The sequence below is a fragment of the Nerophis ophidion genome, linkage group LG01 (assembly GCF_033978795.1).
Source record: "Nerophis ophidion isolate RoL-2023_Sa linkage group LG01, RoL_Noph_v1.0, whole genome shotgun sequence".
Classification (NCBI taxonomy): Eukaryota; Metazoa; Chordata; class Actinopteri; order Syngnathiformes; family Syngnathidae; genus Nerophis; species Nerophis ophidion.
In genome coordinates this window covers 2,848,347-2,873,430 of record NC_084611.1, presented here as the reverse complement: position 1 = coordinate 2,873,430, position 25,084 = coordinate 2,848,347, and the positions used below count along the sequence as shown (strand labels likewise).

The 25,084-nt window shown below is 43.7% G+C and overlaps 1 protein-coding gene across 4 annotated transcripts; it reads left to right on the top strand.

The window, feature by feature from the left end:
* Positions 1-753: 753 nt before the first annotated feature.
* ddx31 (DEAD (Asp-Glu-Ala-Asp) box polypeptide 31) lies at positions 754-25,084 on the top strand. Of its 4 annotated transcripts, none has more exons than XM_061893765.1 (21): positions 754-862; positions 3,560-3,625; positions 5,696-5,812; positions 5,959-6,041; positions 6,109-6,184; positions 6,247-6,290; positions 6,349-6,419; positions 6,485-6,594; positions 8,170-8,211; positions 8,277-8,341; positions 8,417-8,536; positions 13,838-13,944; positions 14,050-14,267; positions 14,338-14,481; positions 14,546-14,605; positions 14,671-14,721; positions 14,809-14,948; positions 17,123-17,207; positions 23,208-23,319; positions 23,385-23,589; positions 23,672-25,084. In XM_061893765.1, exons 1-21 carry the CDS (start codon positions 764-766, stop codon positions 23,775-23,777), a joined length of 2,121 nt encoding a protein of 706 aa, XP_061749749.1. In that variant the 5' UTR covers positions 754-763; the 3' UTR covers positions 23,778-25,084. The 4 variants fall into 4 exon arrangements, with proteins under 4 accessions (XP_061749749.1, XP_061749742.1, XP_061749754.1 ...); XM_061893758.1 differs by having other exon boundaries at positions 5,696-5,878; XM_061893770.1 differs by lacking the exon at positions 754-862 and adding an exon at positions 888-938 and having other exon boundaries at positions 5,696-5,878.

The following is a 25,084-nucleotide window of genomic DNA, read 5'->3' as shown; positions in this document are numbered from 1 at the left end:
GGGTCCGGTCCGATGACCATGGATGAAGTACTGGCTGTCCTGAGTCGGGACCCAGGATGGACCGCTCGCCTGTGTATCGGTTGGGGACATCTCTACGCTGCTGATCCGCCTCCGCTTGAGATGGTTTCCTGTGGACGGGACTCTCGCTGCTGTCTTGGATCCGCTTTGAACTGAACTTTCGCGGCTGTGTTGGAGCCACTATGGATTGAACTTTCACAGTATCATGTTAGACCCGCTTGACATCCATTGCTTTCGGTCCCCTAGAGTGGGGGGGTTGCCCACATCTGAGGTCCTCTCCAAGGTTTCTCATAGTCAGCATTGTCACTGGCGTCCCACTGGATGTGAATTCTCCCTGCCCACTGGGTGTGAGTTTTCCTTGCCCTTTTGTGGGTTCTTCCGAGGATGTTGTAGTCGTAATGATTTGTGCAGTCCTTTGAGACATTTGTGATTTGGGGCTATATAAATAAACATTGATTGATTGATTGATGATATATTTTACCAAATGTGTTTTATCATGACACTGCTGAGATGTACTCATCTATGGTTGTGATGTTAACTGACCAAGCTGCAGTATTAATCATACATATTTAATATAATATCAAATTATTACATCATTGACTCCATATTCAATATCTAAAACATAAATTATTGTTAGGACTTCCGTGTTGTTGGCGCAGAAAAGTAACTACTGTTGCTATGGAAACGACTAAAGCGTCCACTTGACACGGATGAAGCGGTGCACTGCCAAGTGAATCTACTGCGCATGTGCCTGAAGCCGGGAAAGAGGCGTGTCAACCATGACGTAACAGGAAGCGGCTTTTTTTTAATTTTTTGCTGGTGTAGCCGCAACACGAGTTTGACGGTAAGTGTTTTCTTGACTTTTGCCAGCTTTTGAGGACTTTTTTTGACCGCCAACCCAAAAAAGTTACCTGCAGAAAGTATGTTTGGGTGGTTTTTAATACGTTTTATTCGTTAACTGACGGAAGAGGCTGCTGGCTTGAAGCTACATTTAGCATTAGCTGCTGTTAACCAAAACACGCAGCCACGTGTTGACGGACTGCGTGGAATGATGGCGTGATGGAGTGATGGAGTGATAGAGTGATAGAGTGATAGAGTGATGGTGTCCGAGCTGCAAAACTCGGACTGAGTTCATTTGAACCTGACTAGCTTCAGAAAAGTGACAACTGAAAGTCTGATCTACGTTAGGCTTCAAGTCCATGCAAAAAGTGTCCCAGGCTTCTTAAGGCACTTGAACGCATCATCAGCATCACGTAAACATGTACGATGTTTTTTTATTTTATTTTTGTATTTTATTTTATAAACCCAGTACGTATATGCGCTAATTATTTTGCAAAACGACTTTGTATATGCGCTAATTATTTTGCGAAACGACTTTGACCCGGCAGTAATTCTAGGCAGGCGCATACTATATACCCGGCGGCAATTCAAGGAAATACTGTAAATATCTGTTAGGAAGGGAGCAGGTTCTGACCCAGCAGATGTCTACCACAACATTATTCCGCAGCATAATTCCACAGGAGAGCGACACACAATCGTTTTGGAATAAGCTTTGATTGATTGATCGATACTTTTATTAGTAGATTGCACAGTTCAATCAATCAATCAATGTTTACTTATATATCCCTAAATCATTAGAATCTCAAAGGGCTGCACAAACCACTACAACATCCTCGGTAGGCCCACATAAGGGCAAGGAAAACTCACACCCAGTGGGACATCGTTGACAATGATCAATCAATCAATCAATCAATGTTTATTTATATAGCCCCAAATCACAAATGTCTCAAAGGACTGCACAAATCATTACGACTACAACATCCTCGGAAGAACCCACAAAAGGGCAAGGAAAACTCACACCCAGTGGGCAGGGAGAATTCACATCCAGTGGGACGCCAGTGACAATGCTGACTATGAGAAACCTTGGAGAGGACCTCAGATGTGGGCAACCCCCCCCTTTAGGGGACCGAAAGCAATGGATGTCGAGTGGGTCTATCATGATACTGTGAAAGTTCAATCCATAGTGGCTCCAAGACAGCAGCGAGAGTCCCGTCCACAGGAAACCATCTCAAGCGGATCAGCAGCGTAGAGATGTCCCCAACCGATACAGGCGAGCGGTCCATCCTGGGTCCCGAGGAGCGGTCCATCCTGGGTCTCGACTCTGGACAGTCAGTACTTCATCCATGGTCATCGGACCGGACCCCCTCCACAAGGGAGGGGGGGACATAGGAGAAAGAAAAGAAGCGGCAGATCAACTGGTCTAAAAAGGAGGTCTATTTAAAGGCTAGAGTATACAGATGAGTTTTAAGATGAGACTTAAATGCTTCTACTGAGGTAGCATCTCGAACTGTTACCGGGAGGGCATTCCAGAGTACTGGAGCCCGAACGGAAAACGCTCTATAGCCCGCAGACTTTTTTTGAGCTCTAGGAATCACTAATAAGCCGGAGTCTTTTGAACGCAGATTTCTTGCCGGGACATATGGTACAATACAATCGGCAAGATGATGACTATGATAACCTTGGAGAGGAGGAAAGCAATGGAAGTCGAGCGGGTCTAACATGATACTGTGAAAGTTCAGTACATATTCCGTACAATTGACCACTAAATGGTAACACCCCAATAAGTTTTTCAACTTGTTTAAGTCGGGGTCCATGTTAATCAATTCATGGTACAAATATATACTATCAACATAATACAGTCATCACACAAGTTAATCATCATAGTATATACATTGAATTATTGACATTATTTACAATCCGGGGGGTGGGATGAGGAGCTTTGGTTGATATCAGAACTTCAGTCATCAACAGAGAAATGTGGACATTGAAACAGTGTAGGTCTTATTTAGTAGGATATGTACAGCCAGCAGAGAACATAGTGAGTTCACATAGCATAAGAACAAGTATATACATTAGAAGTACATTTGAGTTGTTTATAATCCGGGGAGATGGGATGTGAATGGAGGAGGGTATTAGTAAAGTGTTGAAGTTGCCTGGAGGTGTTGTTTTAGAGCGCTTTTGAAGGAATATAGAGATGCACTTACTTTTATACCTGTTGGGAGTGCATTCCACATTGATGTGGCATAGAAGGAGAATGAGTTAAGACCTTTGTTAGATGGGAATCTGGGTTTAACGTGGTTTGTGGAGCTCCCCCTGGTGTTGTGGTTATGACGGTCATAAGGAAGTAGTTTGACATGTACTTCGGTATCAAGGAGGTGTAGCGGATTTTATAGACCAGGCTCAGTGCAAGTTGTTTGACTCTGTCCTCCACCCTGAACCAGCCCACTTTGGAGAAGTGGGTTGGATTGAGGTGAGGTCTAAAAGTAACCGGACTAGCTTATTCTGGGATGTTTGGAGTCTAGATTTGAGGGTTTTGGAGGTGCTGGGGTACCAGGAGGTGCAAGCGTAATGGAAGAAGGGTTGAATGAGAGCTGCCGATTTTTCCGTTATTTTTCTGATGAAAGCAAAGTTTCCCCCTTGGAGTGTCCGGTGGATCATTCACAATTCTTTAAAAAATGTCCTACGTTTGTGTGTGTGCCAGATGGATGACATCAGCATCAACATCGGCGGCCCATCACCTTCGTCGTCATTTCCCAAGAGGACCTCAGTGAGTAAATAAATAAATAATTGGGTTGTACTTGTATAGCGCTTTTCTACCTTCAAGGTACTTTGACACTACTTCCACATTCACACACACATTCACACACTGATGGAGGGAGCTGCCATGCAAGGCGCTAACCAGCACCCATCAGGAGCAAGGGTGAAGTGTCTTGCTCAGGACACAACGGACATGACGAGGTTTGTACTAGGCGGGAATTGAACCAGGGACGCTCGGGTTGCGTACGGCCACTCTTGCACCGCGCCACGCCGTCCCAAATGAAGGACGTCTTAAAATGAAGGTGCAAAAAATAAAGAATACATAAGAATTGCTTACTAGAGTGTAACAAAGTCGTGCTAAGTGTGAAAATGTAAACATAGAGAAACCTGAGAATGTCTATTTTCTGCAGACTAAGAGCCATTAAGTTACAGGTGTGTAACATTTAAATTGGTCTACTATTCTTATTTAAGCATGGAAATACATTTATTTCATGCAGTAGTTATTTAAATATTATTAGACCATGTTATTATTTTAAATTAGCAGATCGTTCATAATTTGTTATTTATTTTATTATTTTACAAACATTAACTAGTACTCTAGTCCCATGTTTCTAACATTATTAACTAGTGGTCTAGTCCCATGTTTCTAACATTATTAACAAGTAGTCTAGTCTCATGTTTCTAACATTATTAACTACTCGTCTAATCCCATGTTTCTAACATTATTAACAAGTAGTCTAGTCCCATGTTTCTAACATTATTAACTAGTACTCTAGTCCCATGTTTCTAACATTATTAACAAGTAGTCTAGTCCCATGTTTCTAACATTATTAACTAGTAGTCTAGTCTCATGTTTCTAACATTATTAACCAGCAGTCTAGTCTCATGCTTCTAGAATTAACTAGTAGTCTAGTCCCATGTTTCTAACATTATTAACTAGTACTCTAGTCCCATGTTTCTAACATTATTAACTAGTACTCTAGTCCCATGTTTCTAACATTATTAACTAGTAGTCTAGTCCCATGTTTCTGACATTATTAACTAGTAGTCTAATCCCATGTTTCTAACATTATTGACTAGTAGTCTAGTCCCATGTTTCTAACATTATTAACAAGTCGTCTAGTCTCATGTTTCTAACATTATTAACTAGTAGTCTAGTCCCATGTTTCTAACATTATTAACTAGTATTCTAGTCCCATGTTTCTAACATTATTAACTAGTAGTCTAGTCCCATGTTTCTAACATTATTAACTAGTAGTCTAGTCCCATGTTTCTAACATTATTAACTAGTAGTCTAGTCCCATGTTTCTGACATTATTAACTAGTAGTCTAGTCCCATGTTTCTAACATTATTAACAAGTCGTCTAGTCTCATGTTTCTAACATTATTAACTAGTAGTCTAGTCCCATGTTTCTAACATTATTAAATAGTCATATAGTCCCATGTTTCTAACATTATTAAATAGTCATATAGTCCCATGTTTTTAACATTAACTTGTACTCTAGTCCCATGATTCTAATATTATCAACTAGTAGCCTAGTCTCATGTTTCTAGCATTATTAACTTGTAGTCTAGTCCTGTGTTTCTAACAATAACTAGTAGTCTAGTCTCATGTTTCTAACAGTATTAACCAGCAGTCTAGTCTCATGTTTCTAACATTATTAACTAGTAGTCTAGTCTCATGTTTCTAACAGTATTAACCAGCAGTCTAGTCTCATGTTTCTAACATTATTAACTAGTAGTCTAGTCTCATGTTTCTAACAGTATTAACCAGCAGTCTAGTCTCATGTTTCTAACATTATTAACTAGTAGTCTAGTCTCATGTTTCTAACATTATTAACAAGTAGTCTAGTCTCATGTTTCTAACATTATTAACCAGCAGTCTAGTCTCATGCTTCTAGAATTAACTTGTAGTCTAGTCTCATGTTTCTAACAGTAACTACAAGTCTAGGGTCATGTTTCTAAGATTATTAACTAGTAGTCTAGTCCCATGTCATACTTGCTTCCTGTCCCCGCTCATTTGCATGATGACCTCCCGTTTACAACTCTTAATCGTATTCTTTTTCCACGTGACGCGAAGAAAACTGCGGCGCGCAGCCACGGCGCGAAAAGGAAGTTGACTTCCGCGGATGAGCGGCGACGCGGTGGCGGCGGCAAGCGCGCCAGGCTGCAAGAGGCAGAGGCCCCTCCTCCTCAAGTACGTGGGCGTGAACGCAGCCTTCCCGCATCGGCAAGGCACGAGGCAGAGGCCCCTCCTCCTCAGGTACGTGGGCGTGAACGCAGACTTCCCACGTCGTCGCCGTGTGGTCAGCTGACTCCTGCCTCGCGTGATGTTGTCTGCAGACCCACAGGAAGTTGGACACGAGGACCGGCATCAAGACTTCGTCTCTGTTCAAACACAACCCGGACATCCCGCGGATCGAGAGGTGCGACTGGCCTCGCCGCCTCATTGGCTATGCGGCGATGACATCATGTTTTTCTTCCTGACCCCAGAGCAGACGTGTCGCAGTTAAGGGAGAAGATCTTTACTTCGGACTCCTTCTCGGACTTGAACCTGCACCCCCACTTGGTAACGCACACACTCGTCTGTGTGCATGGCGGGTGTGCTCATTCCTGGCTTTCACCCACCAGGTGGCGACGCTGAACAAAGTCCTGAACGTCTCCACGCTGACCAGGTAAGGTCGGGAACACGTCATGTGCTGATGCGGTCACGCAGCGTTTGCCGTTCTTCAGTGTTCAGAAGCGGACCATTCCCGCTCTCCTGTCGGGACGAGACGCCGTGGTTCGCTCTCAGACCGGCTCAGGTGAGACGGGCGCTCCCCGGCGGCGCGGCCTACGTGATTGTTGACGTGCATGTGGCGTCCTGCAGGTAAGACGCTGTCCTTCGCCATCCCGCTCGTCCAGTCGCTGCAGGCGCTGGAACAGAAGGTGTCCCGCTCGGACGGCCCGCTGGCCGTGATCATCGTGCCCACCAGAGAGGTTTGTTACTTTAGTAATCAGAATACATTTTATTTGGAAAAGAAAACCTCAAGGTGCTACGGTGGATTTAAAAAAACTACGCTAGAACCATACATAGCTGCCCCCAACAAGTAAAATAAATAAAAAATAGAACAGCCTAATTGCTAGAACTAGCACACATATATCTACAGCAGGGGTGCCCACACTTTTTCTGCAGGCGAGCTACTTTTCAATTGACCAACTCGAGGGGATCTACCTCATTTATATATATCATTTATGTTTATTTATTTATGAAAGAGACATTTTTGTAAACAAGTTAAATGTGTTTAATGATAATACAAGCATGTGTAACACATATAGATGTCTTTCTTTCACGAAGACAAGAATATAAGTTGGTGTATTACCTGATTCTGATGACTCGCATTGATTGGAATCAGACAGTAATGATGATAACGCCCACATTTTCAAATGGAGGAGAAAAAAAGTTGTCCTTTCTGTACAATACCACATGAAAGTGGTTGCTTTTTGGCATCTAATTCATCCAGCTTCCATACACTTTACAAGAAAAACATTGGCGGCAAATTCCGTAGCTTGCTTGATTGACATTCACGGCACCCGAGGGTCTTGTGAGATGACGCTGGCTGCTGCCAGTTCATTATTATGAAAAAATGACAGAGAGGAAGGCGAGAAACACTTTTTATTTCAACAGACTTTCGCGCCGTCCCTTCCGTCAAAACTCTAAAGGCCGACTGCACATTTCCTATCTTCACAATAAAAGCCCTGCTTCATGCTGCCTGCGCTAACAAAATAAGAGTCTCGGAAAGCTGGCGTGCACAAGTGATGTGCACGCCAGCTTTCTGAGGGATCGCTTGTGCACGCCAGTTTTCCGAGACTCTGTATTTAGTTAGCGCAGGCAGCATGAAGCAGGGCTTTTATTGTGAAGATAGGAAATGTGCAGTCGGCCTTTAGAGTTTTGACGGAAGGTACGGCACGAGAGTCTGTTGAAATAAAAAGTGTTTCTGGCCTTCCTCTCGGTCATATTTTCATAATAATGATCTTGCAGCAGCCAGCGTCATCTCACAAGACCCTCCGGTACCGTGAATGTCATTTAAGTGACGTCTTGGTGAAGATTGATGATCACTCATTTTTAGGTCTATTTTTTTTAAAAGCCTGGCTGGAGATCGACTGACACACCCCCCGCGGTCGACTGGTAGCTCGCGATCGACGTAATGGGCACCCCTGATTTACAAAAAAGGCTTTTTTAAAAAGAAGGGTTTTTAAGCTTTTTTTAAAACCATCCACAGTCTGTGTTACCCTCAGGTGGTCAGGGAGAGCGTTCCACAGACTGGGAGCGGCGGAGCAGAAAGCCCGGTCTCCCATAGTTAGGAACTTTGTCCTCGTAGGTTGGAGGAGGTTAGCATGTCGTGTGGAGGATTCGGGGGTGAGCAGTTCTTTGAGGTAGAGGGGGGTTTTTCCATGGAGGCAGTGGTGAGTTAGCAGGGAGACTTTGTATTCAGTCCTGAGTGGAACAGGAAGCCCTGCTTGTGATTGGCCGCCATGTTGGAGCATTTGACCGCCCTTCTGCTTCTTCTCCAGCTGGCCCTGCAGACCTTCAACACCTTCCAGAAGCTTCTCAAGGTAACCCTCTTATTGTGAAAGAGCCGCAGGAAGTGCCTGACTCATCATGCTTGTCGCACACACAGCCCTTCATGTGGATCGTTCCCGGGGTCCTGATGGGCGGCGAGAAGCGCAAGTCCGAGAAGGCCAGGTCGGTACTTCCTGTGGGCGGAGCCAAAGACATTTGACGGGAGGAGCCTCACCGGACTCTGCTTTTTGCCTTCAGACTGCGAAAGGGAATCAACATCCTGGTCTCCACTCCTGGACGCCTGGTGGATCACATCCAACACACCCTCAGCATCGCCTTCAGTGCGGTCCGCTGGCTGGTTCTGGACGAGGCCGACCGGTACCTTTTAGAACCTTCTAGAACAGGGGTGTCCGACCTGCCACCTGCACCTTCTATAAAAAAAACAAACATAAAAAAGCAAACCGGAAAGGAGAAGAGAGACTAATGACACAGGCTGGCTTCTTCTTCAAAGCTGTCATTGCCCAAAAAATAATAATGAATCAAAATCAGACCTATTTAAGGCTCCGATAACTTCACTTCAAATAATATTGGAAATATCTTTTCTGGAAACTATTGGATATTTTGTTTCCACTTTAAGAAAACATGGTTGTCTTTGACAAAAATAGCAGGAAACGAAAAAAAAAAGTTTTGACTTTATATCAACATTCATACCTGAAGTTGACCCAACGATTTAAGCGCCGAAAGTAAGAAACAAATATTTTGAACACTTTAACAATCTGCAAATTATTTTAGTGTGGGAAAATAATGAATTAAAATCAATGTTGTTATGAATGATTTACCTACTTAAAGGGGAACATTATCACAATTTCAAAAGGGTTAAAAACAATAAAAATCAGTTCCCGGTGGCTTGTTTTATTTTTCAAAGTTTTTTTCAAAATTTTACACCTCCCTGAATATCCCTAAAAAAAAGCTTTAAAGTTCTTGATTTTCGCTATTTGCGATGCGACTGTCCATTTCCCTGTGACGTCATACAGGGCTGCCAATACAAACAACATGGCGGTTACCACAGCAAGATATAGCGACATTAGCTCGGATTCAGACTCGGATTTCAGCGGCTTAAGCGATTCAACAGATTACGCATGTATTGAAACAGATGGTCGGAGTATGGAGGCAGATAGCAAAAACGAAATTGAAGAAGAAATTGAAGCTATTGACGCTATTCGGCCATTGCGTGGGTGTACCTAATGAAGTGGCTGCCTTATTAGCATCGCCGGTAAAATGTGCGGACCAAACGATCAGGACTTTCGCATCTTGTGACACTGGAGCAACTTAAATCCGTCGATTGGTAAGTGTTTGTTTCGCATTAAATGTGGGTATCTAGTTTCAAATGTACATACAGCTAGCGTAAATAGCATGTTAGCATCGATTAGCTGGCAGTCATGCTGCGACCAAATATGTCCGATTAGCACATAAGTCAACAACATCAACAAAACTCACCTTTGTGATTTCGTTGACTTAATCGTTGCAGATGCATCTGATTGATTGATTGATTGATACTTTTATTAGTAGATTACACAGTACAGTACATATTCCGTACAATTGACCACTAAATGGTAACACCCCAATAAGTTTTACAACTTGTTTAAGTCGGGGTCCACGTTAATCAATTCATGGTATCTGCAGGTTATCCATACTACTGTGTGCCATGTCTGCCTTAGCATCGCCGGTCAATTGTGAAGACACTCTGGCACATTCAATGGGGGTCTGGCGGCAGACACATTCAATTGGGGTCTGGCGGTAGATTTCTTGCCAGTGGTGCAACTTGAATCCCTCCCTGTTAGTGTTGTTACACCCTCCGACAACACACCGTCGAGGCCTGATGTCTCCAAGGTTCCAAAAAATAGTCAAAAAAACGGAAAATAACAGAGCTGAGACCCGGTGTTTGTAATGTGAAAATAAAAATGGCGGCTGTGTTACCTCGATGACGTCACGTTCTGACGTCATCGCTCAAAGGCCGATGAACAGAAAGGCGTTTAATTCGCCAAAATTCACCCATTTAGAGTTCGGATATTGGTTAAAAAAAATACATGGTCTTTTTTCTGCAACATCAAGGTATATATTGACGCTTGCATAGGTTTGGTGATAATGTTCCCCTTTAAAGACACTTTGACATTATTTGTCATAAAAACAGGGTTTTCTTTAACAAAAAGGGCAGAAAATGATCGAGAGATTTAAGCCTCGAATAAAAAATGTAAAAGATTTCTTTTAAGGGCTGTCAACATTAATGTGTTAAAAAAAAAAAAGATTGTTTTATCTGTGGGGCGGTATAGCTCGGTTGGTAGAGTGGCCATGCCAGCAACTTGAGGGTTGCAGGTTCGATTCCCGCTTCCGCCATCCTAGTCCCTGCTGTTGTGTCCTTGGGCAAGACACTTGACCCACCTGCTCCCAGTGCCACCCACACTGCTTTGAATGTAACTTAGATATTGGGTTTCACTATGTAAAGTGCTTTGAGTCACTAGAGAAAAGCGCTATATAAATATAATTCACTTCACTTCTTAAATGAATCCAAATGGATCACACTATTTGTTTTGAGGCCGTAAGTTGGCAAAGGTGAGCGATGACCGGCGGCTCATTTTACTTCAAAACACACTTTTTATTCCACATACCTTTTATTTATAAAGTTCAACATTTACCAACATATGAAAATATGAATAAAAAAAAAAAAAAATACAAAAACAGCACCAGGGGGTTGTTGATTCAATAAAGAATGTCATCTTTAATCACAGCGCAACCTTGCCGATTCATCACGCTTAAGAGTGTGATTAATTTGATAAAAAAAATGTTTTATTACTTGACAACCGTAATTTATTTATTCATTTTTTAACTGTCGTTGCTCAAAAATAGTAATGAACTGTTGACCTACTTAAGGCTCCAAATACTTCACATCAAATATTATACTTTCATATTTTTGGAGGGAAAAATATAGCATACCATATTTCCTTGAATTGCCGCCAGGGCGCTAATTCATTTAAAACCTCTTCTCACTCCGGCACTTACCAAAGGCATGCGGTAAATTTAGGCCTGTGCCTATAAATTTGAGTGTGATGTAAGGATACCATCATTAAAATCACATTTAAGTAAAAAAAACGTTATTATGGTCTTACCTTTACTTATCAATCAATCAATCAATGTTTACTTATATAGCCCTAAATCACTAGTGTCTCAAAGGGCTGCACAAACCACTAGGACATCCTCGGTAGGCCCACATAAGGGCAAGGAAAACTCACACCCAGTGGGACATCGGTGACAATGATGACTATGAGAACCTTAGAGAGGAGGAAAGCAATGGATGTCGAGCGGGTCTAACATGATACTGTGAAAGTTCAATCCACAATGGATCCAACACAGTCGCGAGAGTCCAGTCCAAAGTGGATCCAACACAGGAGCAAGAGTCCCGTTCACAGCGGAGCCAGCAGGAAACCATCCCAAGCGGAGGCGGATCAGCAGCGCAGAGATGTCCCCAGCCGATACACAGGCGAGCAGTACATGGCCACCGGATCGGACCGGACCCCCTCCACAAGGGAGAGTGGGACTTAGGAGAAAAAGAAAAGAAACGGCAGATCGACTGGTCTAAAAAGGGAGTCTATTTAAATAACGTATAAATGAAGTCCATGCGCAGCTCCTTCTGATCAAAAGCATCGATAACTTGTTTATAGGAAGTCTTCCTTATCTTTCTTCAGTTTTAAAGGCCTCTCTGCCTCGATGGAGATCTTCCTTAATTACCTCCTGCTTCGAGTGAAAGTCCAGTTTAGAAAACTTTCTTCATAGAAATCTTCTTCCCTTTATGCGATTTCAAATTGCTGAAATCAGCCTCCTCCATTTTGAAAATGATGACAGGTGAAGTGTCGTCACTCGTGACGTGACGAGTTTGACCCGGTGGAAATTCCAGACATATGCTAATGAAAATAATATTTTGCGAAACGAGTTTGACCCGGCAGTAATTCTAGGCAGATGCATACTATATACCCGGCGGCAATTCAAGGAAATACGGTATTTTGTTTTGCCGTAAAAAAGGGGGGGGGGGGGTTCTTGGACAAAACAAAGAAAATAAAAATGTTTTCACTTTAAATTGACAGATAGGCCTGAAGTTGATCCACAGATTTAAAGGCCTACAGAAAGCCACTACTAGCCACCACGCAGTCTGATAGTTTATATATCAATGATGAAATATTAACATTGCAACACATGCCAATACGGCCGCTTTACTTTACTAAATTGCAATTTTAAATTTCCCGGGAGTTTCGTCCTGGAAACGTCGCGTATTGATGACGTGTACGCAAGACGTCACAGGTTTTCAGGAAGTATGAGCGCTGCACACACACACAGCTAAAAGTCGTCTGATTTAACGGCATAATTACACAATATTTTGGACATCTGTGTTGTCGAATCCTTTGCAATTTGTTCAATTAATATTGGAGAAGTCAAAGTAGAAAGATGGAGTTGGGAAACTTTAGCCTTTAGCCACACAAACACACGGTGATTCCTTGTTTAAATTTCCCGGAGGCGAAACTTTACTATGGATCAGAGCGGTCAAGCGAACATAGATCCCGACCACTTGTCAACCAGCAGTTTTCGGTGAGAAAATTGTGGTAAAAAGTCGCCTCTTACCGGAGATCAATGCCGTCCGTACAGCTGCCGTCAACTTCCATCAGACACCGGCGTCAACACACCTCCGACTATCAGGTACTATTAAACTCACTGAAACACTAGCAACACAGAGATAAGGGAAAGATAATGGAATTATCCTAATAAATGTGTCTAAAAACATCTGAATCGCTCCCAATGCAATGTTTTTTTTTCTTTTAGTCCGTCGCTATCAATATCCTCAAACACAAATCTTTCATCCTCACTCAAATTAATGGGGAAATTGTCGTTTTCTCGGTCCGAATAGCTCTTTTTGTTGGAGGCTCCCATTAAAAACAATGTGAGGAGACATCAACTTGTGACGTCATCGTCTGCTACTTCCGGTACAGGCAGGGCTTTTCTGTTAGCGACGAAAAGTTGCAAACTTTATCGTGGATGTTCTCTACTAAATCCTTTCAGCAAAAATATGGCAATATCGCGAAATGATGAAGTATGACACATAGAATGGACCTGCGATCCTCGTTTAAATAAGAACATCTCATTTCAGTCTAAAATATATTTATATACTTGTTTATTTAATTTAAATTACTTATCCCACTGGGTGTGAGTTTTCCTTGCCCTTATGTGGGCCTACCGAGGATGTCCTAGTGGTTTGTGCAGCCCTTTGAGACACTAGTGATTTAGGGCTATATAAGTAAACATTGATTGATTGATATTAAGTAGCAGGGAAGAGGGAAGTCTGGGCTTCTCTGCTTAGGCTGCTGCCCCCGCGACAACACCTCGGATAAGTGGAAGAAGATGGATGAATGGATGACTTATTCAAATAAAAACATTATGACAGAGAACAAACTTGAGGGGAGCCCTAAAGTTCAAAAGAAAAATGTATTGTGTTGGTTTTGAAATAGACAAATATGAAAATGGCCCCCAGATGCTGTGATTGTTGGTGTGGAAAAGGTTTGGACCCCCCTTCATGTGGACTTTGTTTCTTCATCTGAGATCTACTGACGTTCTTACTCTCCCCGTGTGTGCGTGTAGGATCCTGGACATGGGCTTCGAGAAGGACCTGTCAGTCATTTTAAATTCTTTGAACTCCACGGGACCGAGCAGACAAAATGTTCTCTTGTCAGCCACACTAACACACGGTAACTACACACTCTCTGTGCGTGCGTGTGTGTGTGTGTGTGTGTGTGTGTGTGTGTGTGTGTGTGTGTGTGTGTGCCAACAAACACTTCCTGTGTGTGTTTCAGGCGTGACCCGCCTTACGGACGTGTGTTTGAACGAGCCAATCAGCATCCATCTATCTGAGCCCGCCCCCTCCGACCTTCCCGCCGTGACCTTGGAACCCCCCTCGGGCGACCAGTCGGAGAGTTTTGCGGTCCCGTCGGCGCTGAAGCAGTTTGTGGCGATGGTCCCGAGCAAAGTCCGCCTGGTGTGTCTGGCCGCCTTCGTCCTGGACAAATGCCAGGTCAGCTGATTGGGGGGCGTGTCTCCGGCTTGTGGGCGGGTTCTAACGCGTGCCCCTGTCGCGTCTCCAGGTCTCGGAGGACCACAAGGTGATGGTGTTCGTGTCCAGCTGCGAGGAAGTGGACTTCCTGCACTCGCTCCTCGTCGGCGTGCTGTCGGCCAATCAGAAACCCCCGCCGAGCTTCCTGCGTCTCCACGGCAACATGCAGCAGGAGGTGAGGCGGCGTGCGGCGGGCGCACCGCACGGGCGAGCTGACGTGCGCTTGTTGTGTCCACCAGGAGCGCTCCGAAGTCTTGTGGAAGTTCTCCTCTGATGCACGCGGGGTTCTGCTGTGCACGGTCAGTAGTTCACATGTCGACCACCGGGGGCGCCACCCACATTCAACGCTTCTGTCGCTTTGCAGGACGTCGCTGCTCGAGGTCTGGACTTCCCTCAGGTCACCTGGATCCTTCAGGTGCGCCCACACACACACACACACACACACACACACACAGTCTTCAGGATGTAGCGGCGCGGTCCAAACCAGGGTTCTTGTGCGCAGTACACCCCGCCCAGCAGCGCGGTGGAGTATGTCCACCGGATCGGCCGCACGGCTCGAATCGGAGCGAGAGGAAGCAGCCTCCTCCTCCTCACTCCGGCAGAGTCCGCCTTCATCTCGGAGCTGGCCAATCACAACATCAGGTGTGTGCAGTGGGGGTTCTACTTCCTGGTTCCACACAGATTACAAACACAGTCACGCCATCTTGGATGTCTCAAACTCCCACTCAGTCACGTTGCCGCTTTCAACACCAGCAAAGCAAGGAAGCTTAGTAGAAAATTCTCCGACGGAAAGTGAAGCGCCGCTCTTTTAAAATGCGCTAGCTTGATGCTAATTTGCATAGGATTTGCCATGGACTGGCTAGCATTAGCGTTGACATTTTTACACAGACATTTCAACACCTTCATATTTGGTCAAAGAAACAAGACCCATCATGATTGTGTGCAGCAAGTACAGTACTTGGAGGACCGTATTTCCTTGAATTGCTGCTTGGGCGCTAATTAATTTAAAGGCTCACTGCTCACTCTTGCTGCTTGTTGTCACTTCTTCTGCAGCCGAGTAGTCGCAAGAAGGATCACTAGCGCCCTCTACCACCAGGAGGCGGGAGTCATTTAATGACTCATATTTGACACACGCAGCTACGGTATATTAATGAAACATAGCTGCTTACTGTTCTTTTTAGCATATTTAATAGCTTGGACCTTAAATCCTACTGAATAGCTCTTAATCTTCTTCCCTTTATGCCATTTCAAATGATTGAAATCAGCCTCCTCCATTTTGAAAATGATGACAGGTGAAGTGTCACTCGTGACGTGACGAGTTTGGCCCGGCGGAAATTCTAGGCATATGCTAATTATTTGGCGAAACGAGTTTGACCCGGCAGTAATCCTAGGCAGGCGCATACTATATACCCTGCGGCAAATGAAGGAAATCTTGGAAAAAAAACTACAACAGACTGCTCATAACTTCCGTTAGGAATGTCGTAGCGACATGAAACAAAAACTTCTATGTAGAACTGACTTGGACCTACAATTCATAATTTTACTTTCTCAGGCAAAAATCAACAAAAAGTTGGCAAAAACCCCTTCAATACAAAATTTTCGCAAAAAATGCTATTTTTGCCTCTTTGAGCTGTAATTTGACCCCCTTAAAATGCTTTATAACTCACCAAACTTGGCACACACATCAGTACTGGCAGAAATTGCGATCTGATGAAAAAACTAAACCCGAAAATTAAAAAATGCGCTCTAGCGCAATTTTTGAATAAAACACAGCAAAAACTGCTCCAGGGAAGAAAACACAAACAAAATTGCTTGTAACTTCCAGTAGGAATGCCGGAAAGACATGAAACAAAAACTTCTATGTAGGTCTCACTTAGACCTACATTTAGATGATTGACATCCTTCGGCAAAAATCAACAGGAAGGTAAAAAAATTACCCCTTCAAAATAAAAGTTTGGTAAAAACCCATCACCTTTTTCAAACGTAAACTCCTCCGAGCGCGTTTGTCGTTTCGGCTTCAAACTCGCACAGGAGAGAGATTGAACCCTTTTGATTAAAACTATCCAACAAAGTTTTGATTACTGCTCCAGTTTTGATTTTACACGCCTTCAAAGAACCCCTGCGCAAAGTTTCCTAAAAAATGTCATTTTTGCCTCTTTGAGCTGTAATTTGACCCCCTTAAAATGCTTCAAAGTGCAAGTTAAAGCTCTACTATGCAAAGCGAAAGCCATATATCAACAACATCCAGAAACGCTGATCTGTAATTTGACCCCCTTAACATGCTTCAAAACTCACCAAATTTTACACACACATCAGGACTGGCGAAAATTGCCATCTAATAAAAAACCAAACCCCAAAAGTCAAAATTGCACTCCAGCGCGCCCTAGGAAAAAACCCAGACAAAACTGCTTGTAACTTCTGTTAGGAATGTCGTAGAGACATGAAACAAAGACCTCTATGTAGGTCTGACTTAGACCAGGGCTTGCAGCTTTAATTTTTAATTGTTACATGAAAAATCAGATTGTTTTATCAAACAATTAACATTTATTAACACACAAAAGCAGTGAAAATTGGTACTGTTGAGTCCTGGTATCGATTTTCATTGGTTAAACATAAAGTAAACGTCCGACAGAAGGTAACATCATTGTTTACCTTTTTAAAGCCCACTCAGGGGCGTGAGGACTCGCTGACCTCGGGTTGTTGGGGGGGGGGGGGGGGGGGGCTCGAACTCCCGACTTTCTGGTATAAATGGAAGGCAGCACTTGGTCCCTACTAGCTTAGCCTGGTGGTCTCATCCATCTCCTGGTGTCTTCCAGCCTGGCAGAGATGAAGCTGTTGGACATCCTGTCCAGCCTCATGAGGGACAACACCTACAAGGGGCGGGGCAAGTACCACAGCAAGGTAGGGCCCCTTCTCCTCTTTTTATTCATCCAAAGCCGTTCTAATGTCAGGACTTGAAGGACGCATCTTCTGCCATCTAGTGGGCGAATTATGGAATTGTTCAGACCTTTGATCATGCAACTATCGTAAATTCCGGACTATAAGCCGCTACGCTTTGACCCCTGCGGCCTAATTTATGGGTTTTTCTTTGCTGACGGCCGTAAGGAAAATTGGTAAAATTTAAAAAAAGCAAAGACACTTAAAAGGTGTGTTATTGTTTGTTCTATGGCAGCCGGGCGCCATTTTTTGGACAAATGTACTCTTCAATCGCAAGTACAAGTGCCCTCACGTCCTTTCGCCATCCATAGCATTTCTACTTGTATGAATACTTCATTCATCACTCCAAGCAACGGTTGTAAGTTTGACAATATAACTAAAACAATTCCTACTTACTAAACCAGGGGTGTCCAAACTTTTTCCACTGAGGGCCGCACACTGAAAAATCCAAGCAAGCGGGGGCCATTTTTAATTTTTTAAATTTTAAAAACCCAATACAACATACTTATAAAAATATACATTTAGGCCTCCACTCAGTCCCTATAAGATTTTGGTCAAAAATATTACAAATGTGTAATTATTCAGTATTATTATTTGTGTTATTTTTCAATCAATCAATCAATGTTTACTTATATAGCCCTAAATCACTAGTGTCTCAAAGGGCTGCACAAACCACTAGGACATCCTCGGTAGGCCCACATAAGGGCAAGGAAAACTCACACCCAGTGGGACGTCGGTGACAATGATGATATATATATATACGAAATATATATGAAGTACTCGAGCTGGTGAATTATACTCGTCCCCTCTTAACCACGCCCCCACCCAAACCACGCCCCCTCCCCACCCCTGACCACACCCCCTCCCCCCTGAAATCGGAGGTCTCAAGGTTGGCAAGTATGATATAAACAGTCTGCTTTATAGCAATTAGGGAGGTTTGTGTCACGTTTGTCCTCCTACAGAAACCGTAATAAAACAAAAAATGTATTTTATTTCCCCTCATATTTTTCCATTTTTCATATATTTTTGAAAAAGCTCAAGAGAGCCACTAAGGCGGTGCTATTTTTCAAGTTTTAAATCGCTAGATCGTCATTTGGTCATTCTGTCAATATAACATTTTTAAAGATTTAAGTTGTATGCTCTTTTTGTCAAAGAAAACCATGTTTTTTATGGAAAAAACACAAAATATGCAATATTTTCACCCAATAAAATTTTTAGGTGGAATATTTGAGATTATATAATATTTGGAGCCTTAAAAAGGTCAATCACTCATAACACCATTGATTTTATTTTTTATTTTATTGAGCAATGACACTTAAAGACCTACTGAAAGCCACTACTAGCCACCACGCAGTCTGATAGTTTATATATCAATGATGAAATATTAACATTGCAACACATGACAATACGCCCGCTTTACTTTACTAAATTGCAATTTTAAATTTCCCGGGAGCTTCTTGTTGAAAACGTCGTGTAATGATGACGTGTACGCAAGACGTCACGGGCTGTTGGGAATACGAGCGCTGCACACACACACAGCTAAAAGTCGTCTGCTTTAAAGGGGAACATTATCAGCAGACCTATGTAAGCGTCAATATATACCTTGATGGTGCAGAAAAAAGACCATCTATTTTTTTAACCGATTTCCGAACTCTAAATGGGTGAATTTTGGCGAATTAAACGCCTTTCTGTTTATCGCTCTGGAGGCGATGACGTCAGAATGTGACGTCGCCGAGGTAACACACCCACCATTTTCATTTTCAACACATTACAAACACCGGGTCTCAGCTCTGGTATTTTCCGTTTTTTCGACTATTTTTTGGAACCTTGGAGACATCATGTGTTGTCGGAGGGTGTAACAACACTAACAGGGAGGGATTCAAGTTGCACCACTGGCCCCAAGATGCCAAAGTGTCTGCCGCCAGACCCCCATTGAATGTGCCAGAGTGTCTCCACATTTGACCGGCGATGCTAAAGCAGACATGGCACAGAGATGTATGGATAACCTGCAGATGCATTTGCAACGATAGTCAACGAAATCACAAAGGTGAGTTTTGTTGATTTTGACTGCCAGCTAATCGATGCTAACATGCTATTTACCGGCGGTGCTAAAGCAGACATGGCACAGAGATGTATGGATAACCTGCAGATGCATTTGCAACTATATTACGTTTCCTTCCACCCACATTTAATGCGAAACAAACACTTACCAATCGACGGATTTAAGTTGCTCTAGTGCAGGGGTGCCCATTATGTCGATCGCGAGCTACCAGTCAACCGCGGGGGGTGTGTCAGTCGATCTCGAGCCAGGCTTTTAAAAAAAATAGACCTAAAAATGAGTGATCATCAATCTTCACCAAGACGTCACTTAAATGACATTCATGGTACCGGAGGGTCTTGTGAGATGACGCTGGCTGCTGCAAGATCATTATTATGAAAATATGACCGAGAGGAAGGCCAGAAACACTTTTTATTTCAACAGACTCTCGCGCCGTCCCTTCCGTCAAAACTCTAAAGGCCGACTGCACATTTCCTATCTTCACAATAAAAGCCCTGCTTCATGCTGCCTGCGCTAACTAAATACAGAGTCTCGGAAAACTGGCGTGCACAAGCGATCCCTCAGAAAGCTGGCGTGCACATCACTTGTGCACGCCAGCTTTCCGAGACTCTTATTTTGTTAGCGCAGGCAGCATGGAGCAGGGCTTTTATTGTGAAGATAGGAAATGTGCAGTCGGCCTTTAGAGTTTTGACGGAAGGGACGGCGCGAAAGTCTGTTGAAATAAAAAGTGTTTCTCGCCTTCCTCTCTGTCATTTTTTCCTAATAATGAACTGGCAGCAGCCAGCGTCATCTCACAAGACCCTCGGGTGCCGTGAATGTCAATCAAGCAAGCTACGGAATTTGCCGCCAATGTTTTTCTTGTAAAGTGTATGGAAGCTGGATGAATTAGATGCCAAAAAGCAACCACTTTCATGTGGTATTGTACAGAAAGGACAACTTTTTTTCTCCTCCATTTGAAAATGTGGGCGTTATCATCATTACTGTCTGATTCCAATCAATGCAAGTCATCAGAATCAGGTAATACACCAACTTATATTCTTGTCTTTGTGGAAGAAAGACATCTATATGTGTTACACATGCTTGTATTATCATTAAACACATTTAACTTGTTTACAAAAATGTCTCTTTCATAAATAAATAAATATAAATGATATATATAAATGAGGTAGATCCCCTCGAGTTGGTCAATTGAAAAGTAGCTCGCCTGCAGAAAAAGTGTGGGCACCCCTGTTGTAGAGGCAAGGCTTTTCTCTTCGCACCGAAAGTTGCGAACTTTATCTTCCATTTTCTCTACTAAATCCTTTCAGCAAAAATATGGTGTAATGATGAAGTATGACACATAGAATGGAGCTGCTATCCCCGTTAAAATAAGAACATCTCATTTCAGTAGGCCTTTAAAAACAAATCACATTAAAATTATTGGGATCAAAAAGGGTCCGACTCAGTGTTTCCCACAGGTCAGGCATCTATTTGTGGTGGTGTGGTCGGGCGGCGGGTTTTGGGGGTGTTAGTGGCGGCGGCGATGACCAAGAAGAACGCGGAGTTGGAATTTAATTCTAACACTTTATGTACATATTTATTTACATATTTATATAATAATAATAATAATAATAATGGACTTGGAGAAGGCATTGGACCGTGTCCCTCGGGAAGTCCTGTGGGGAGTGCTCAGAGAGTATGGGGTATCGGACTGTCTTATTGTGGCGGTCCACTCCCTGTATGATCAGTGTCAGATCTTGGTCCGCATTGCCGGCAGTAAGTCGACCACATTTCCAGTGAAGGTTGGACTCCGCCAAGGCTGTCCTTTGTCACCCATTCTGTTCATAACTTTTATGGACAGAATTTCTAGGCGCAGTCAAGGCGTTGAGGGGTTCTGGTTTGGCGACCGCAGGATTAGGTCTCTGCTTTTTGCAGATGATGTGGTCCTGATGGCTTCTTCTGACCGGGATCTTCAGCTCTCACTGGATCAGTGAGAAGCGACCGGAATGAAAATCAGCACCTCCAAGTCTGAGTCCATGGTTCTCGCCCGGAAAAGGGTGGATGGCCATCTCCGGGTTGGGGAGGAGACCCCGCCCCAAGTGGAGGAGTTCAAGTACCTAGGAGTCTTGTTCACGAGTGAGGGAAGAGTGGATCGTGAGATCGACAGGCGGATCGGTGCGGCGTCTTCAGTAATGCGGACGTTGTACCGATCCGTTGTGGTGAAGAAGGAGCTGAGCCGGAAGGCAAAGCTCTCAATTTACCGGTCGATCTACGTTCCCATCCTCACCTATGGTCATGAGCTTTGGGTCATGACCGAAAGGATAAGATCACGGGTACAAGCGGCCCAAATGAGTTTGGGTCTCTCCCTTAGAGATAGGGTGAGAAGCTCTGTCATCCGGGAGGAACTCAAAGTAAAGCCGCTGCTCCTCCACATGGAGAGGAGCCAGATGAGGTGGTTTGGGCATCTGGTCAGGATGCCACGGGGAAGACCCAGGACACGTTGGGAAGACTATGTCTCCCGGCTGGCCTGGGAACGCCTCGGGATCCCCCGGGAAGAGCTAGACGAAGTGGCTGGGGAGAGGGAAGTCTGGGGTTCCCTGCTTAGGCTGTTGCCCCCGCGACCCGACCTCGGATAAGCGGAAGAAGATGGATGGATGGATAATATGTAACTACAAGCTCTTTTCACAGACAGAGTCCCATTGCTTTTATGAGCGGTCGAGCGAGTCAAAAGCCAAAAAAATAAAAATAAAAAAAATAATTATATATATATATATTTTTATTTTTTTTTATTTTTTTTGTGGCAGCCATAATTCTTTCTTGGCGGGGCGCCACAAACAGATGAATGTGTGGGAAACCCTGCCTACTCATTGAAGTGTTTAAAAATGTATTATATATATATTTTTTTACTGTTTACTTTTAACACAATAATCTTGAGATCACCTTCAGATCTATCCGTCAACTATAAGTTGTATTGTTGTTTATACAGTTTATGAGAAACACAAAACATGCAAAGTTTCCCCCAAAAAATATCTCAAAGTGGAATTTATTGTTTATTATTTAATGTGATTTTTTTGGGAGCCTTGAATAGGTCAATAATTCATAATGACATAGATTTTGATTCATTATTATATTTAAAAAAAAAAAGAAACAGCCTGCATGGCAGCTTTGTGTTATTCGCGTAAACATTGCAACATTTTATTGTTACGTTCCACCTGTTTGCTCTTTCATTACACTTTTTATGTTTTAGTTTTTTTTTCCAATCGTATTTTTGAACTGGGCCGTTAAAAAATTACCCGCGGGCCGCACTTTGGACACCCCTGTACTAAACCCTTCCATGTGTGATGTCTGTAGGAGTGTTTTCATGCATGCTATCATAATGTAATGCAGCTAGCATTGTTAGCATTAGCTAAAATGTGTCTGTTTTGGTATTATTAACTTACGATGGCATTTATTTTGTATTGTTTGTTTTGTAAATTCATCAAAACATCACATTGGGGTTATTGAGTCTTTATAGCTGTTTGGAGAGCTAGCTTGCGCAGCTAGTGCGTCCATGACCACGACTTCTGTTTTGTTTAGTCAGCCGTTTTACTGCAGAGTTACAGACACCGTTTGGAAACAATTAAGGTAGTAAATAAATATTTACAAAATATTTTGTACTGGTGTATATTTGCGGCTTATAGTCCGGTGTGGTTAATATATGGAAAAATATAATTTTCTTCAAAAATGTAGTGGGTGTGGCTTAAACACCGATGCGCTCTGTAGTTTGGAAAATGTGATTAAGGAATAAGTAAATGATTATTTTGCAGCAATTCAGTGAAATTGGCTCATTTCTCACGGCACAGTGGTTGAGGCTCGCTGCCTTTAGAGGTCAGAGGTCCTTCGGGGGCGGGGCTTAGGACTGACAACTTTGATTGGATGTCCTTCAGACCTCCACCAAGGCTTGCGAGCAGGAGATGCGTGAACGAGCGACGGTCCTGCAGACGCACTTTGAGAACTTCGTCCACGCCAACGCCACGTCTCTGCGGAACGCCAAGAAAGGTAAGGAGTGCGGTCCGGCTCTACGTCAGGCGGGTCACGTGACCCACGTGTTGTGACGTCGTCAGCGCTGCAGTCCTACCTGAGGGCGTACACCAGCTACCCCGCCCACCTCAAGCACGTCTTCCACATCCGCGCCCTCCACCTGGGACACGCCGCCAAGAGCTTCGGCCTGCGAGACGCTCCACGTGGCCTCAGCGCCGCCGGCCCGCCCAGGAAGGAGGGGAAGGCGAATGCCAGGCGAGGCGTCAAAAAGACCAGCGCGCCGAAGAAGTGAGTGCGGACCTTCCTCGCATAGAATTGGATGGGTTAACTCCGCCCCTTCATGACATCTTTGCCGTGTGTTTGTGTTCAGGTTCTTTTCAGGTCAGAAGAACCGCGCCTTGCTTCGCTCGGAGTTCTCCAGCGGCTTGGACGCGCCCAAGAAGAAGAAGACGAAGAAGGAAGAGGAGCTACAGTGACCACCTGCGTATTCTTCAGTCATGTGACATTCGAATTAAAGAAGACTAGGGAGGAGGAGATGCAGTCACCGCCTGTGAATTTAGTCATGTGACATTCAAATTAAAGAAGGAGGAGCTACAGTCACCACCTGTGAATTTAGTCATGTCACATTCAAATTAAAGGAGGAGCTACAATCACCGTATTCTTCAGTCATGTGACATTCAAATTAAAGAAGACTAGGGAGGAGGAGCTACAGTCACCACCTGTGTATTTAATCATGTGACATTCAAATTAAAGGAGGAGCTACAATCACCGTATTCTTCAGTCATGTGACATTGAACTGAAAGGAGGAGGAGCTACAGTCGTGTGACATTGAAGTGAAAGGAGGAGGGGCTAAAGTCATGTGACATTGAATTGCAAGGAGGAGGAGCTAGAGTCATGTGACATTGAAGTGACAGGAGGAGGAGCTACAGTCATGTGACATTGACGTAAAAGGAGGAGGAGCTAGAGTCATGTGACATTGAACTGAAAGGAGGAGGAGCTAGAGTCATGTGACATTGAAGTGAAAGGGGGAGGAGCCAGAGTCATGTGACATTGAAGTGAAAGGAGGAGGAGCTAGAGTCATGTGACATTGACGTAAAAGGAGGAGGAGCTAGAGTCATGTGACATTGAAGTGAAAGGAGGAGGAGCTAGAGTCATGTGACATTGAAGTGAAAGGAGGAGGAGCTAGAGTCATGTGACATTGAAGTGAAAGGAGGAGCTAGAGTCATGTGACATTGAAGTGAAAGGAGGAGGAGCTAGAGTCATGTGACATTGAAGTGAAAGGGGGAGGAGCTAGAGTCATGTGACATTGAAGTGAAAGGGGGAGGAGCTAGAGTCATGTGACATTGAAGTGAAAGGAGGAGGAGCTAGAGTCATGTGACATTGAAGTGAAAGGAGGAGGAGCTAGAGTCATGTGACATTGAAGTGAAAGGGGGAGGAGCTAGAGTCATGTGACATTGAAGTGAAAGGAGGAGGAGCTAGAGTCATGTGACATTGACGTAAAAGGAGGAGGAGCTAGAGTCATGTGACATTGAAGTGAAAGGAGGAGGAGCTAGAGTCATGTGACATTGAAGTGAAAGGAGGAGCTAGAGTCATGTGACATTGACGTGAAAGGGGGAGGAGCTAGTCATGTGACATTGACGTGAAAGGGGGAGGAGCTAGAGTCATGTGACATTGAAGTGAAAGGGGGAGGAGCTAGAGTCATGTGACATTGACGTGCAAGACAAAGGTGACTGCCTGGCGACACGTGCAAACAACTTTTTGAGGAATAAATAGTAAACATTGA

Bases quoted from the DNA above. Each gene is read 5' to 3' on its own strand.
- ddx31 (XM_061893758.1), top strand. From the start codon at position 764: ATGTGCCTGAAGCCGGGAAAGAGGCGTGTCAACCATGACGTAACAGGA. The intron at 6,420-6,484 runs GTGAGACGGGCG...GGCGTCCTGCAG, and splicing joins TCGCTCTCAGACCGGCTCAG to GTAAGACGCTGTCCTTCGCC. The intron at 14,482-14,545 runs GTGAGGCGGCGT...TGTGTCCACCAG, and splicing joins ACGGCAACATGCAGCAGGAG to GAGCGCTCCGAAGTCTTGTG.